This window comes from Cyprinodon tularosa, unplaced genomic scaffold (genome assembly GCF_016077235.1).
Source record: "Cyprinodon tularosa strain WSP-4 unplaced genomic scaffold, ASM1607723v1 ctg51, whole genome shotgun sequence".
In the NCBI taxonomy this organism is placed as follows: Eukaryota; Metazoa; Chordata; class Actinopteri; order Cyprinodontiformes; family Cyprinodontidae; genus Cyprinodon; species Cyprinodon tularosa.
Window position 1 is genome coordinate 3,507,836 of NW_024039241.1, and position 15,838 is coordinate 3,523,673.

The following is a 15,838-nucleotide window of genomic DNA, read 5'->3' on the forward strand; positions in this document are numbered from 1 at the left end:
ATAGTTAGTCTTTATCTAGAAAATATGGATGTTGTGCCCAATCATTTTCCTGTTGTAGATTGACCCTGAGGTTCTGGTGCCTATCAACTTTCGGCCATCCCTCAGTTTACATTGGTTACTGCCTGGGCACCCTTATAAAAAAAATGTCTGGCTACGCCTCTGCTGTGGTCTGATGAGAAAATCCAATTACCCAAACAGTCACTGACATTTTAGCACGTCACGTGCGCCCACGAGATCAAAGAGGGACAAAGAAAAAACCCCAATAAGATCCACTGCAGCCATTCGTTTCATTTTTATTTCTCATTTCTTAGCTTATAGCACATTTTAAGCAGCCCTGTGCTGGATTCAGTGATTTCTGTTACTTGCGTAACATAACCGCGGTGGCGCGTCTGCCCCTCCTTGTTCCTGTGAAGCAGCTGCGCCACCCCATCCTCCCCCTCCCTCCCTTCTCCCGTCATTCTGCACAGACAGCCGAGCTGAACGCATCATGTTTACGAGACGCAGTGTAAAGAAAAACACCTCAACACTGGAATGATCCGACCCGGTTATCCTCTGCTGGACCTGGATCAGGACCTGCGCTAAAAAAAAACCATCTCATCCATCAGCTCTGCGGTGATTTGAGCGGAGGATCCTCTTCTGCAGCTCCAGTCTCTCCTCTTCCTGCAGACCCCCCGGTGTGCACAGCCCTCTCATCACACGGAGAAAACCTTTTTACACTGAAAAAACCCCCAACAAACCGGTTCTGTGGGGCAGCAGTGGGCGCTTATATAGAAGCAGGGACGTAAAGAAGAGAATGGAGGCCCTGCTGCCTTTGCTGAAGAGCCACCCGGGCCCCTCGGTTCTGGTCTGCTCTCTGCTTTTCAGGGTGGCCCACCAGCTGCTGCAGAGGCTGCCTGTCCCTAAGGTGGTGCAGCAGGACGCCTTCCGTTCCTGGAAGTGGAAGAACCTGTCAGTGTCCATGGTGCACTCCCTGCTCACTGGGACATGGGCCCTGACCTGGTGAGTGTCCATCCAGGGCAGACAGCTGCCTCACCAATCTATGCGTCCATTTCACACTGGGGTGGCATTGTCTATTCACGGTTCACATAATATTCGATGTGTGGGAGAATGTGTGTGTGCAGCAGTGACAGCCTGTGGTAGCCAGGAGAAGATGAGGGCATGTCCAGACTGAGCGAGGGATGGGGGAGAGACAATGGCATTCTTAGGAGGGGAGGGACATGCCTGTGTACAGTGGGAGACACAGAGCTCTGCTGCTTTTGCTCAATTAATGAACAGCTAAGCACTTTTCCCCTCACATCTGAGCCACAAACAGAAAGACGAAAAATATCAACAGGAAAAACCTGCTGGCTTATTGTGAAAGCATTTAGAAAAAAACGTTTTTTTTTTTCAGATCATGCACATGACTCATCTTTTGACATGAGGAGCCGGTAGTAAGGCTCATGCATTCAAATCCCTCTATGATTTTAGGTAACTCTGAATCAGGCTTGTGAAGGAAGAAATGAATCAGTAATACACAGCACAATACGCCACCGGTCTTTCACTGTGGCATGTTTACACAGGGAGGCACTCCCAGAAAATCCTGAATTATTAGGTGTGTGTGAAATAAAATGAAAGCAGAGGTAATCTTTATCACTCACAAGATAGTATCTGTTACAATGATCAAATGACATCTCTCAAAAGTGTAGGGAACCTGCTCACATATAAGGCTTTCCAAAGAGAATTGGAGAAACTTTGTGAGGCACAGTGGGGGAAATATTGCAAAGTCATGCTGTGGGATCTTACAAACTTGTATGAAAGAAAACAAGATCCTGAGACCGGATCAAACTATGAGCTCTTTTTAAAAATATTTTCTCAGGTAGATTCAGTTATTTTTCAGGTTGATTGTGAAGTAATAATCTTAGAGTGTGAGAATATTGCAGATATAATTATAGTTTTTTGTTTCGTTTTCTTTGCTACTAACTAATTGGTGTGTGCAGTTCTATGAGCCACCACACCTATAACGCATCTGCTAAAAGCAATCATGTCTGGTGGTTGGGGGATGTTTTAAAGGGCATGACTTACTGATATCTCTTAATGAGGCAGTGTTTGTCTGACTCTGGTGAATATTCAGGACGATTAATCCATAATGTGTATCCTTCTCTACAGTGTGGTGATCTGGCCTGAGACGCTTAGCAACATCCATAAGTTTCACACCCCTTTGTCCTACGTGCTCATCTGCGTCTCCACAGGTCAGTACACACAGATCTGTTATTTTTTACAAATTTGACAATGATGTCACAGAACTGTTGTGTGCAGCATACTGTATAACTGTGTGGCGAAAAAGAATTGATTTGCATAATTTTCTAAAATCGGTAAATAATAATAAAACCAATAAAAAATAAAAGATTATGACTTTGTTACCCCTCAATAAAAAAGGTGTAAATAATTGTCTTTAGGTTTGACCTTATTGGGATAAACAGTGAATGTGTTAATCCAGCTGCTTCCTGAAAGCCTCAGAAGTTTGGAGATCCGTCTTCTAGCAGGAAATTATATACACATACTATGTTACTGAGAAAAACATCTTCAAATACAACCATAAAAGCATTCTAAGAGCGCAGAACTACGGCAAGTAGCTCATTTCCACCGACATGTTGTGACTTCCAACTTAAGTTAATACCTGTATTCATAGAATCTTTCAAAAAATTTCCTGGATTCAGTTGTTGATCTAGATCATCACCAAAACTCAATATGTTATCATTAGTTGCCAGTCACAATATGCACATTCTCTGAAAATGTCTGCAAAATACGACCATAGTCATTTTTGTTATTTAGAAGACAGATAAACAGACAAACCAATGCAGATGAAAACATATCATCCTTGGCAGATGTAACAATATAGGCCAGGTGTTCTTCCTGATAGTGTTTATTTGCTCATTTTTTGGCCTAAAAAGAATTTTTGCGCTGCCGGTATCAGCAGAGATAAATATTGTTGTACACTGTCGGTATCTTGCAGTACCTTATGATACATCCATCAATTTGGTAGCTTCTGCACATTTAGCTCCCATTTTAGTGAATATGAATGTTTGTATTGTATTTCAAGTGCTAATTATCTTGTATTCCTGTTGGAGTTCGGTATTTTTTAGCTTTTTCTACACGTGATCTTGGATTTTTACCTTACCCACTGGGTAAAAGCTGGCCTGCTTGTCTCCCTTACTTTCCCCTTTACTCATTGGCACATGCGCTGTCATTCCTCTGGTCACATGGGCTTAAACCACATATAAGTTTGCTAACAAATAGTGCAAAAAGAAACTATTTTGTAAAGCTACAGTATGTGACTTGTCCCCTTTAACACATATGGCATCTCATATGAGTCTGGCATCAATCGAGACCTATTTTCCAATCACGAACCTTTTGCAAAACTATGAAATCCATTATTAATGACCCCGTTTTTATAAAGCTGGAGGAGAGCTACCTTAAAACACTTTCAGTTGTAATTTGCGACTATCAGTTTCGCTTGTTAATTAGGATTTTAGTTCTGGGAACCAAATATAATTTTCCTTCTGCACATCTTACCGTTATGGGACACTACACTGTATGTTGATCTTTCACATAAATTAACAACTAAATACTCTGAAGCTTGTGGATGCGATGCAGAATGTTTAAATATTCAAGAAGTATGGAAACTTTAGCAAAGCCTTTACAGCCAGAGAAGCATTATTTATTTTAATTTTAGTGTTCATACAAAAAAAAAGGTTTTGGCTTTAAATAGTTACATATAAGGAGTTATCGCACTTACATGCTGTTGTGTGACAGGTAAAGTGTTGGAGGTTTAATCGTACCTCTTTTATTCAACTGTCTACTACTACTCAAGAAGTGTATAATTAAGTCACTCTCTGTTGTTCAAAGCTGTCAGCAGCTCCTTCTTTAATCCTAACAGGCGAATGCCATGGCCACCAAAAACAACCTGAGTCTCAGTGGTGCCTAAACCTCTTCATGTTTCTATGAGAATACAACTCTATAGAGACCCCCCCTCCCCCAACCCAACTACTGTTAACAGGCAAAGAAAAAACCTGCAAGATTTTGCATGTTTATAGACCTGCTTTGAGTGTCTTTGAGTGCCACGCATGGAAACCTTTCCAGTCAGGAAAAGTTTCAGCTGAATCTGGCTGTCACAGTATAATCACCAAATGAGAACTGTCTAGTTTGCATGTCTGAATATGATGATGAGAGACATTTCCTTCTCCTGTCAGAAGAGCTTAACAATCGCTGAGCCCTGATGACACTGGATGACCCTGACTTCATGAAATGTTCCTGTAATATTCTAGATTATCTCATGAAATTATCATCTGTTAATGACTACTTTGGCAGCCATGGATCAGTAGACATTTCTGATACTACTACCTGGAAAAGCGACCTAGAAGTAAAATGTCTTAAATTAAGTGTATTTACCCTTAATTTGAGTAGTTAAATAAGGTGGTTTGCCAATGGAATGAGTATTTTTACTCTTGAAATAAGATAATTAGATGAAATACAAGTGAAATAAGACAATGCAATTGTGTTTTCTTATTGTAAGTGTAAATTGTCTTGTTCCGTTGGGAAAATGTATATTTTACCTTCTCAATCCAAGAACAAATGCACTTATTTAAGAAAAAATTACCTATCTAGATTTAGATTTTTTTCCAGTGTACAACCTGGAGTGAAACTGCTACTATTTCATTGATTTTTTTACAAAAATGAATTTGAACCTAAAAAGCAAAACTTAATTTAAGGTTTTTTTTTTGAGAAATTTGCAGTGCTGTATGTGTGTGTCCCCCCTTACAAATAATATGAAATTTTGGTTTTCATCACATTTATATGTTCCTAATGATAAACAGATTTTAATAGACATTATCAGACATTATTCTTTATTTTCAGATCCCAACTCCGAATTACATATGCACTAAAAGCCCCTTTTTTCTCAGCTCTTTTATCTTTTTATAGTTATATTTATATAGTTTTTTAATCATCCACAGTATTTATTTTCAATCTAACCTACATACCGATGTCGCTGCACCTGGTAGCCAAGCAATGACATTTCATTGTCAATCTCATTATGTGGATTTATACAATGACAATAAAAGAAGTCTAAAATAACCTGGTTAAATACAGAGAGCAGATTTTAAATGGTTGGTTTGATTTATTAAGGGGAAAAATTCTGTGCCAATCATCGCCATTGATTGAGAACAGGCAAGAACTGACAGAACAGGCAGGATCCAGGCTTGCAGGCATCCCAGAGCTCCCAGGCAGGTACAGAGTCTGAAAGAGTCCAGAAGCATGACCAGGCGTACACGCACAGGAGCAGACAGGATCAGGTGCAGACGGGCAGGCTCAGTGGTGGAGGGTAGCAGAGACAGGACGTGGAACCAGAACTTGAGCAGGACCTTTAAACTGTTCTCCTCCTTGGAGCCAGGCTTACTGGAATAAAAACTGAACCTCCTCGCGTAAAGAGCCAAAAACCCAGAGGACTAAGCAGGGGAGGAACAGTGGACGAGCAGGAGACGAGACAGGCACAAAACCCTCTTTCCTCTGGCCGCCAGGATCAAGGACATGCCCTTGGAATAAACAGACTCAACAGAAAAGAACATCTAATGATCTGGCCATGATAGCTGGAACTGAGCCCAGTATAAGGGAATCTGGCAGGTGGATGAGATGAATGATAATTAGGAGCTGGAAAGAGTTAAACAGGTGAAAGGCATAAGTAATTAAGGTCAGCTATCCCAGCATATCATGACAATTTGTTCATATTTCTTAAATGAACAACTATTAACTTATAAATGACCAGTAGAAGCTAATTTTGTAACATGCAGAGCGTTAACGGATTATATTGAACAAATACCACATTGGCTGCTTGTGCCGAATGAAATCTAAATAAAATTTAACCAAGTATTTAAAATAATAATTTAGCAGTTAATTGAGAGAACCTATTACATTAACTAATAATTTGTAAATATTTAACAACACCTACACTCCCACCAAATCACACATAAGGGATTTTATTCCAGGTAATTTGATGCAGCATGTCAAATCAATAAATGCTTTCAACATACTTTCGCTAGAGTACATAACTAGGGTTGACTCAATCAATATCACTACTGTCGCACCATACCATCATTCATCCATTTTCTGACACGCTTAGTCCCAAGTGGGGTCACGAGGGGTGGGTTGGTGCCTACAGTATCTACACTCACACCTAAGTTGATTTTTTTAGAGAAGCCAATTGACCTAACAGTCATGATTTTGGACTGTGGGAGGAAGCCGGGGTACCTGGAGAGAACATGCAAAGTTCACGCTGTAAGACCCTGGCCAGGAATCAAACCCAGAACCTTCTTGCTGCGAGGCAGCCATGCTTCCCACTACGCCACTGAGCAGCCCCACCATACAATCAGCACTAGTATATTCCACCACCTTGATGAGTCTTACTTGTACCGTAGTGTACCATCATCTTTTAAATTGACAGTAACTACTTTTTATGAGTTTTTGACTGTGTTAACCATGTCTGGCAATGTTGGAGGTCCAGTAGATACTCTTTCGTCCACGTCCCTCAGATGCACTGAACTGAAGCATCTTAATTCTGTAAACCTAAGGTTGTGAATCTAAGTTGCCCTTGTCCCACCAGAATAACCTAAGGTAATCTTGATTAACAACATGTAACTGATGAAACATCGTTTCCAGGTCAAACATAATGGCTATTGAACTCTTTATAAATCTATACAGCACTCCAATAAGTGTGTTCTTAGATCTTGGTCAGTGAAAAGGTGACGTTTTCCCCCAGGTTTGTCAGAGTGGTAGACTCCATGATGCAGAGTGTTCCACATCATGGATGGTTGTTGTCCGAATTCGGACCCCGAAAACTTCTCAGCATGTCCTGTATATATTATGCTATTTATAAATTAAACATAATTAGTGCTGTACGGCTTATTTTTTCTTACATTCTTACATTCTCATTCATTGATGATGTGAACAGCACATTGTTATCTAATAAATCTGGTTTGTCCTCTTTGAAAGGAAGAGGAAGCTCATAGTGACTCTCCCTTTTGTTTTATCCCTGCCTTTAAAATAAAATAGAATAGAATAGAAAATCCCTTTATTGTCCCACAATGGATAAATTCTGGTGTTTACAGCAGCAATAAGATTATAGAAAAAAGGTCACACAAATGTGGGCCTTAGAAAAGTGTATAAAAATAACATAATAGTGAAGAGTTAAAAAATACTGTACTGTAAAGTGTTTGAATGTGTTGTGCACGTGAAGAATAAATAACCCGTTTACAGCTGCAGACATTTTTACAGTAATGGATATTTGAAAGTAGCAGCAACATCAGAGATGTGCAAAATGACAGCAGCATGTTATTTAACTGACTAAGGTAGAAACTGTGCAAAATCAGGATGAATGTAACAACTTATTTAGGTTGTTGGAAACAGTGATGGTTATAAAGTCTTACAGCTGCTGAGAGGAAGAATCTGTGATGACGCTCCCTGGTGCATTTACAGTAGGGTGCAGCAGTCTCTCACTGAAGGAGCTCTCCAGTTCTGCAACAGCTTCATGCATGGGGTGGGAAACATTATCCAACAGAGATGTTAATTTAGTTAGGATCCTTTTGTTTCCCACCTGAGGGCATCCAATCAAAGAGCTGGTCTTCCTGATCAGCTCATCCAGCCGCTTTAGCTCAGCAGCAGATAAGCCACTGCACAGACAGACAGCTCCATAGAAGATAGCTGATGCCACAACAGAGTCATAGAAGGTCTTTAGGAGCACCCCCTGCTCTCCAAAAGACCTGTCTCCTCAGCAGGAGGAGTCTGCTCTGACCTTTCTTATACAGAGAAGGCAATCTTGTGATTTTGGAATTTCATATGTGCTTTGCTCTGCAAAATGTAACCCTTAAATCTTGATTACCTCTGTAGGGCTGATTTCCTTGATTTGACTTATACACACAATGATCACCCAATAATTTGGGTGGTAGGTAGTTGCATGACAGTTACTTATGCACTTATACTTATTTTACTTGTTGCACCATTACCCTGTGGCTAAATCCTATTCCATCCTTACAATCAATAGGTTGGATGAAAATCCCCACAACGCTCCAGCCTATATCGGTTCGTTCGGCATATGCAAAAGTTCCCTCACCAGAAATAACTTTTCTTGTTAGGGGGCTTGTTGGCACATATCAAAAGGGCTACATCACAGTTCAGTAGTGGTGATATCTTATTGGCTATCTGTTCCAAGTGAGCCCATTTCAGAGTTGTGTCTGTCATTGGAATGTGCAACTGGTTTGCTGGAATTAATGATCTTGTGAATATTGGTGGCAAAATAATCCTGTTTTGCAGTTTGTGTCCTCTTATTTAAAGATTTGTCAGTTTCTGAAATGGTATGACCCTGGATTTTGCAGACACCATACAAGCTCACATTCTCTTTAGCTCCTTTAAGTACGCCATATGTGAGGGTCCTGCTCTGGAAGAAATGAGACATTACACCTTTAACATGTAACCTTTTGTTGACATTAAAACATTAAAAATGTTCCCAATGATAACTGTGCTGTAGCTTGTGATGCAGTTTAAATTCCTGTAATTCAATGATGGTAAAATATAAAATTACAGATTATAGTACAAAATAATCCATTCATTATTTCATTTGTTTTTCAATTAGAAACCAACAATGAGAATACCAGAACATTCTTTTTTCAAATGTTGCTTTATTAAATGATATGGGAAAAATGGAGAAAAGTTATTTTTTAATTCAATATTTCCCTACTAATTTGGGAATTTGGAACTCTGACAGAAACCTTTTAGTTTCCATTTAATTTCTACATTCACTGGAAATATGTCATAGCAAAGGTTTATCGTATAAGCGATGGGAACGTGTGGTAGCCCCCCGTTTAGGCAGCTGACAGGCAACACTGTCGACATTCGACATTCCTTAGGCTTTTTAGAATGTGGTTACACATTGAAAACCAGCCAGTTTGTAGGATATGCAAGCAGCTGTCTTAGTATGATGTTAAAGTAGTGAACGATATTGAAGTAAGTCCGGTTTTCCTAAGTTATTTTACTACATTCTACAACTTATTAAGAGAAATTAAAGCTTTTGAAAATTTTTCCATTTTTAATAAAAGTTTAAAACTTAGAAATGGATTTGTGCAGGACGGAACATCCCTCTAATCTTCCTGTAATTTTCCATGCAATAGAAATAATGACGAGGGATGTGAATAACTGTTTTGGGCCCTCCTGCCTTGAGATGATGACACAGCAAATGAATGTTTTAGGCTGATTGCTTTAAACTGCAGAGAGAAGAGCAACGAGTATGATTATCATATAAACCAATGAATAGTTTGTCGAGTCATTAATTAGGCAGCAGGAGGTCAGAATACAATATCTGCCATGATCACAAACATATGTAGTAAAAAAAAAAAACAGAGAAATCCAGTTGCATTCTTTCCTGGTGAACTAAATCTGAAGGCTTTTAATCTTTGCTTCACTGTCCTAAATGTTACATCTCATAACTTTGCATTACAAATTAATCTGGCTAAAATCTTCAGTTTTGCAGAACCATGATTTTTACATAGAGATATGCTGTTTTACACCCACAGAAAATCTGTTCTGTGTACACCAACTGATAAGTGATAAGTCAGCTATGCCATATAAACATACTCTGAACATTTGACACAAAAATTCAATGACTTTGTTCATAAATGTGAGATTTATTGCTTTGCATTAACAAGATTCCAATTAATCTGCAATAGGCTGGAATTTTGTTTTCTTATGGTTACTGAGATGAATAAAGGCAACTTTATAGCATGTTTATGAGACATGGTGTGGTTTTTCAAATAACATCAGATGTTTGAACTCAGTGGTGTTTATGGAAAATTCTGCAATGGAAAATAATGTTAAATTTAATAGTTGCCTGTTGTTGATCAGGGGTACAGAAACACTGAAGTGTCACATATATCTTTTTTTTTTTTAGCCATACTCCCTGCAGTGCCAAGGTTCTGTTAGTAACTACTTAATCCCCTTCCTAAAGCTCTGCCAGCATCTAAACTATTACTGCAGTTTTTGTAGAACAAGCTGCTGACCAGAACAAATTAATTATGATAGATATTTAACTCATATATTTTGACTTTTTTGTTTCAGGATACTTTGTGCAGGATGCAGGTGATATTATTCTGACAGGACACGCCAGAGGATCATGGGAGTTTTTGCTCCATCATGCAATGGTAAGTTGCTCGCAACTCATTCAAGCTGGCCTTTCTGGTTCAGACTGCATAGCTGAGTCACAAGACTGAAGCTCAGTAAATCAGCAAAAGATAGATAACGTCACAGTCTGCGGTGCAATTAACAGGTTCACAAGGCCTAAAAAAACAGGAAAAGTTGAAGCTAAGGTTTAATTTTATTTTCTTCCATTTTCCAATAAGCTGTGCTAGATTAAAGCAAACAGGTGACAGATAATGATAATAATGATAAATGTTGTAATTTTGAATGTTTTAAGAGAAAATTCCTTTAGTGAAAAGACATCACTGAGCATGTGGGAGGATTGTGGTATCAGTGTCAAAACATCTACCCCATTTACACTACACTCTGAAAACTAAATCGTGCCAAGTTCATACCGAGCTTAGATCAGTGAACCGTGCTGAATTCGGTTCCTAACAACCATTTATACATTATGCTAGCATGGTTCCTCACCTCCTAGTGATGATCTATGGTACTACTGCGCTCTAAAAGGAAAAAAGCAAACCAACATGGTTGCATCCGTAAAATTCAGGAAGTTATGCTTTGTTATCAATGTAATATTTTGTTGTTTGCGGAGAGTCAGTCGAAAAAGGCAGCCTTTGGTGGATTTGATTGACAGAGTTGGCTTTTGGGAAGTGGATACGACATATAATGATATAAAAACGCTTTAATTAAAAAAATGTCCTAATTGTACAGTAGAATTAAATAGAATAATGTTAATTGAATAGGAATACCCTTTATGGTCCCACAGTGGGGAAATTCTGTTTTTTTACAGCAAAATTATTATAGAAAAAAATGGTCACACAAATGTGGACCTTAGAAAAATGTATAAGAATAACATAATAGTGAAGAGTTAAACATAAAAAAATCAATACAAATACTGTACTGTAAAGTGTTTTAAAAATATATAAAAACTGTGTACCCGGAGAATAAATAAATAATATACAGCTATGGACATTTTTATAGGAATGGATATTTTAAAATAACAGCAACAATTAGTAACATGTCACTTTTAATTTGTAAAAGTTCTGAAATGATTTATCATGGTTTACTGTAACACATCACAGACATATAAAAACTTTTAGAGACGGATTAAAGCCTTTAACACTTTTAAGAAACTTTCCTTTGATAGTTCACAAAATAGACATAAATATTAAGAAAAACATAAGGGGGCTATTCAAACTACTAGTAATAACAATTCAACAACATGCATTAAAGATTGGATCGACCAAATATAAAATGAACTAAAACAAAACCAATTAAAATATTAGAAAATATCAGTACCTCCATTCACTAAGGAATACAATTTATTTAGGTTGATTATACACAAACTGGTACTTTTTAATTTGTTCTCTATTAATTAAAAGTAGTTTCTGCTGCAGATAATAAAAATGCTAAATTTTAGAGGGAAATAATACAACCGATTAATGAAAATTGACAATACACAATTTTGAGATAATTTGAAAACTATGTTTAATAATTCCTTAAATATTTTCTGAACAAATTGTTTATTATAAAACATGTTGTAATTTTGTAAATGTCTAAATCAGTCTAGTATGCTTTACCAAAGTATAAACATCGGATAATGTCTTAATCCAATTTTATAGACTAAGCATTTGTTCTGTCTGTAGGTGATTTGGTGCTTCCTGTACGCCCTCTACACCGAGCTCTACATCGCCGGCGCTTTGATTGCCCTCTTCGTGGAGGTCAACAGCGTCACCCTCCACTTACGGCTGATGCTGAAGCTGGCTGGAGCCCAGTCTTCCTCCATGTATCACATCAACAAATTCGCCAACCTCTTCACTTACGTCATTTTTCGTCTTAGCACCCAGTTCTACCTCACCTGGTACATCATTCAAAACTACTCCTGGCTGGATCACGGTGGTTGCTTCCTTGTCACCATGATGGTAATGAATATCATGATTGTGATTTATTTCTACCGCCTGCTCCGTGCAGACTTCTTCCCCCGAAGCAAGAGCTACGTGGGGCAGAACGGCACACACAACAACAACTCCAAGAAGTTTCTTAGTGACTGATTTGGAGAGGTTTACAGGACTGCAATATGCTTTTATTTAAGACAAAATTTCCGGATTTTGGTGCATTTTCATATTTACAATTGTTGTGACAAAAGAATCACTGCCAAAGGATTAGATCCCAAAACAATTAGAGAACCAACACGCAGGTGCTGCTTTCTAAAGTAACAGTAAAGCAGGAACATCTTTATGAGATTTATCATTATTTTAAAGTAAAAGTGACAAACCCTTAAGATTAATACAGTCTTAAGAGGAGATCTTTGATATATTGCAAAAAATTTGATCAGTATCTATTTTAATCACTTTTCAACTAAAGGTTAAAAGGTACATTTGTCAGGATTGATGCTTCAGGCTAACGCAAACCCATCTTATTGACTTGTCCATATGGAGCATACTACAGTAGCTGACAAACATGCTGCAGACATAAAAAATACAAACTCCTACACAAAAAAAAAAAAACTTAAAGCGCTCTACCAGACCAACAGCTATGACATCTGAAGCCTCAGCATCAGCTGAACGGAAGAAACAAAATGTACTGTACCTGTGACTGTAAACTTTTACAATATAGAACATCAGCATATTCATGTAGGTAGAATTAGCCTGCATGTCTTTACTGAGAGTCACGTCCCATCAGACTAGGTGGTCGACTCCCTCTAGTGGTCTGGTGCACCTCCGTTATTTTAGAGAGTTTGTAAGTTTAAAAGCTTGCTGTTTTTATTTGTACTTTGCATTTTTATGACTCTATTTTTTTTTTTGTGCCTGGAGCGTTTTTGTGCTTGTATATTTTGGATTTATCATCGTTCCTACGTCTGCAGCATGTTTGACCATTTGTGGTGTGCTCAGTCGGCTCTGTCATTTGCTGCGCGTTTGCACCACCGTAGCACACTGTAACATAACTACATCATAAATGACAGTGAGCAGGTAGAATAGCGATAACACTGAGTGGGATGCAACATTAAGCTTGTATAAAAGCACTGTGTGCTAATGGTTGGTATACTCATAAAAGAAGGAGGGGGATCTAAAGATTGACTAAAAGATGATATTAAGCTGTAAATAGACTTCGCTCTATTTTGTTTTCTAAAACAGTGTTTTTTTTCACTGATGGTATATAAATGGAATAAAAGACACCTTTAAAGTTAAAGGTGATGGTGGTGATAGTTTAACACTGTAAAATGCATCTTTTAACAATGAAAAGAATGATGACCAATTCATGTCTGTAAGCTAAATTTGAAGAAATTGCAAGTGATTTACCATTTTTATAAACACTAAGACATGAAAAAGCCAATTTATAAGTCAGAAAAGGACAAAAAAACAAAAACAAAAGGGACAATATGAGAGATTTATGGCACAATGTGTCCTGACAAAGTGTTTGACTGTATAAAATGAAGTCTAAACAGTAAATATGTTATAGAAACTTAGTAAAGCAGTGGTACGACAGGGATTACAATTTTGAAACATACAAGTAGTGCTAAAAAACAAACGGAATCCTATCCCATACTTCAAACTTTATACAGAGAACACAATATGAGAGAATGAATCTCAGTAGCTACAGGATTCCGCTAGTTTAAAGAGTTAATAGTTGAGAAGCAATCTTTGTTGTTTTTTTAAAGTTTTTTTTAGAGAAAAGTCAAACAAAAGTGACCAATCTTGTTTGATTTTCACAAAGTATTTGTCCCTAGGCTAAAAGTGAGCAATTCTTCCATTTAGCCTACAAACAGGAGAATGGTGCTGATATTTTCAGTAAACTCGCAGCATCAAACTTTTAAGTTCAAGCAAAAAAATATGAAAAACATAAAGATTACCGGTATATGTAATTAATATTTCAGTTTATCTTCAAAGGTGCTAGGTAGATTTTCTTATTTATCGTAATGTTGCTAATGTTTTTAGTCGGGCTGATTGTTGCTTGCTAATTTAAATGAGTTTCTGGATGTACATATAGTATAGGTACTAAAATTATTTATAATGTTTATGTTATTTGCTTCTGGAATGCTAACCTTTCCTGGTAATGTTGAAGTATATGTTGGGTATACTTCAGTACATGTATTTAAAATGGTTAACTGCGTATTGTCTCTTGTGTTTTGTACAGTAAATCCATTTTAGGGTATGTTGTAATATATTTTACATCTGCATTCAAGTCAGTTCAAAAATATTTTACAAAGGGAAGTCAAATGTTTTAACTTATGGGGCATGTGCAGAAGTTTTTTTTGTTTGTTTTTGTAGAGGATTTTGACTAATGTGGACTTTTGGAACTTTCTAGATTTGCATTTTAATATTGTGTCATTGTGAGAACCAATCTTCTGTCTTTATGAAGCCAATTCTTTATTCATGGCTGAAGAGATTGTGGACATGACAGAGTTGTCCAGAATACATTGATTTGCTAACACATAGTGGGATCGTTTGTGGTCCTTTTATAGCAAAAACTGTTGGTATCTGACTCCATTGGAGCTGAAGCTGGATCTTCCTGCCGTCTGACAGCTGCTCATGAGGAACCCCAAATACGCCTTCAAAAAGAGCGACAGCAGCACAATCGTATGGTCAGACACTGCGTATCTTCTGCTGTTTTGGATAAATGATGATACTTTGGAAATGATGAACTCTTAAAGACTGAATCAGATTGGAGAAAAAAAAGTCTCTTCTTCCTCTTTCAGACAGATGTAAAATATTTTGTAAAATGTACATTCCTTTGGATATTTGTTGGTCTTTATCATTCCTAACTGACAAGTTTATTACTCAGACGTGACATTAGGTCCCCGCCCTCCTGTGGACCTGAAACATTAACAAGGAACATCTGAGGATGTTTGCTCAGCAGGATCCTGTTGCATTAGCAATAGAACCTTTGATTTATTTCAAAAAAACAAAATAAGGTGTTGCAAGTATTAAACCAGCAGAATAAAACAGAATATAGGAGTGTAAAATAATGAGCCCTGTAACTTATTTTACCAGTCAATAGTCATAATATTGTGGCTAATCGATGTCAACCTCATTTACTGTTTCAACCAACGCCAAGAACAGACAGCATAGACCGAGCTGACATGCATCTGACCTGTGCTATAGTGCCTTCATACCTAAGTGCCTTCTGAAAAATTAGCAGAAAACACAATAAATCAATATTGACTGAGTGAATTGAACCAGAGAGAGTTCCCATCTACAGCAAACTCTAGTTAATTTATTTGAACATGAGCACAATATTGTAAATGTGTCTTGTATTGAAGTGATCTATAGCGGCCCTGTCTTTTTAATCACTGAGTGAATAAATAAGTGTTTAAAATCACTGGTAGTCATGATTTATCTTTCTTCTTCAACATGTATTTTAAAGCTGAAGGAGATTTATTTTCAAGACATGTTATCCATCTGTTTTCTACCATTGAAAAGGTGGCATAACTAATTTTTACCTAAAACACACTTTTTTTTAATAGCAAAGGTTAAAACAATCTAGACAAATTAAATACTACAGTAGAAAGGAACACCTGTTGATGCTGAAATCAAGGCTTACTCATAGCCTTGGTTTAAGACGCATGAAACAAAAAAATAGCATGAACCACCTTCTGAACAGATGAACAACTGATGTGTTT

General features: G+C 37.5%; 1 protein-coding gene across 1 annotated transcript; it reads left to right on the forward strand.

Annotated features, from left to right (window-relative positions):
* The first annotated feature begins 435 nt into the window (after positions 1 to 435).
* On the forward strand, positions 436 to 15,537 carry tlcd1 (TLC domain containing 1). Its single transcript, XM_038303386.1, has 4 exons — positions 436 to 999; positions 2,146 to 2,228; positions 10,138 to 10,220; positions 11,865 to 15,537. The coding sequence occupies exons 1-4, from the start codon at positions 794 to 796 to the stop codon at positions 12,267 to 12,269; spliced, it is 777 nt and encodes a 258-aa protein (XP_038159314.1). The 5' UTR covers positions 436 to 793; the 3' UTR covers positions 12,270 to 15,537.
* Positions 15,538 to 15,838: the final 301 nt, after the last annotated feature.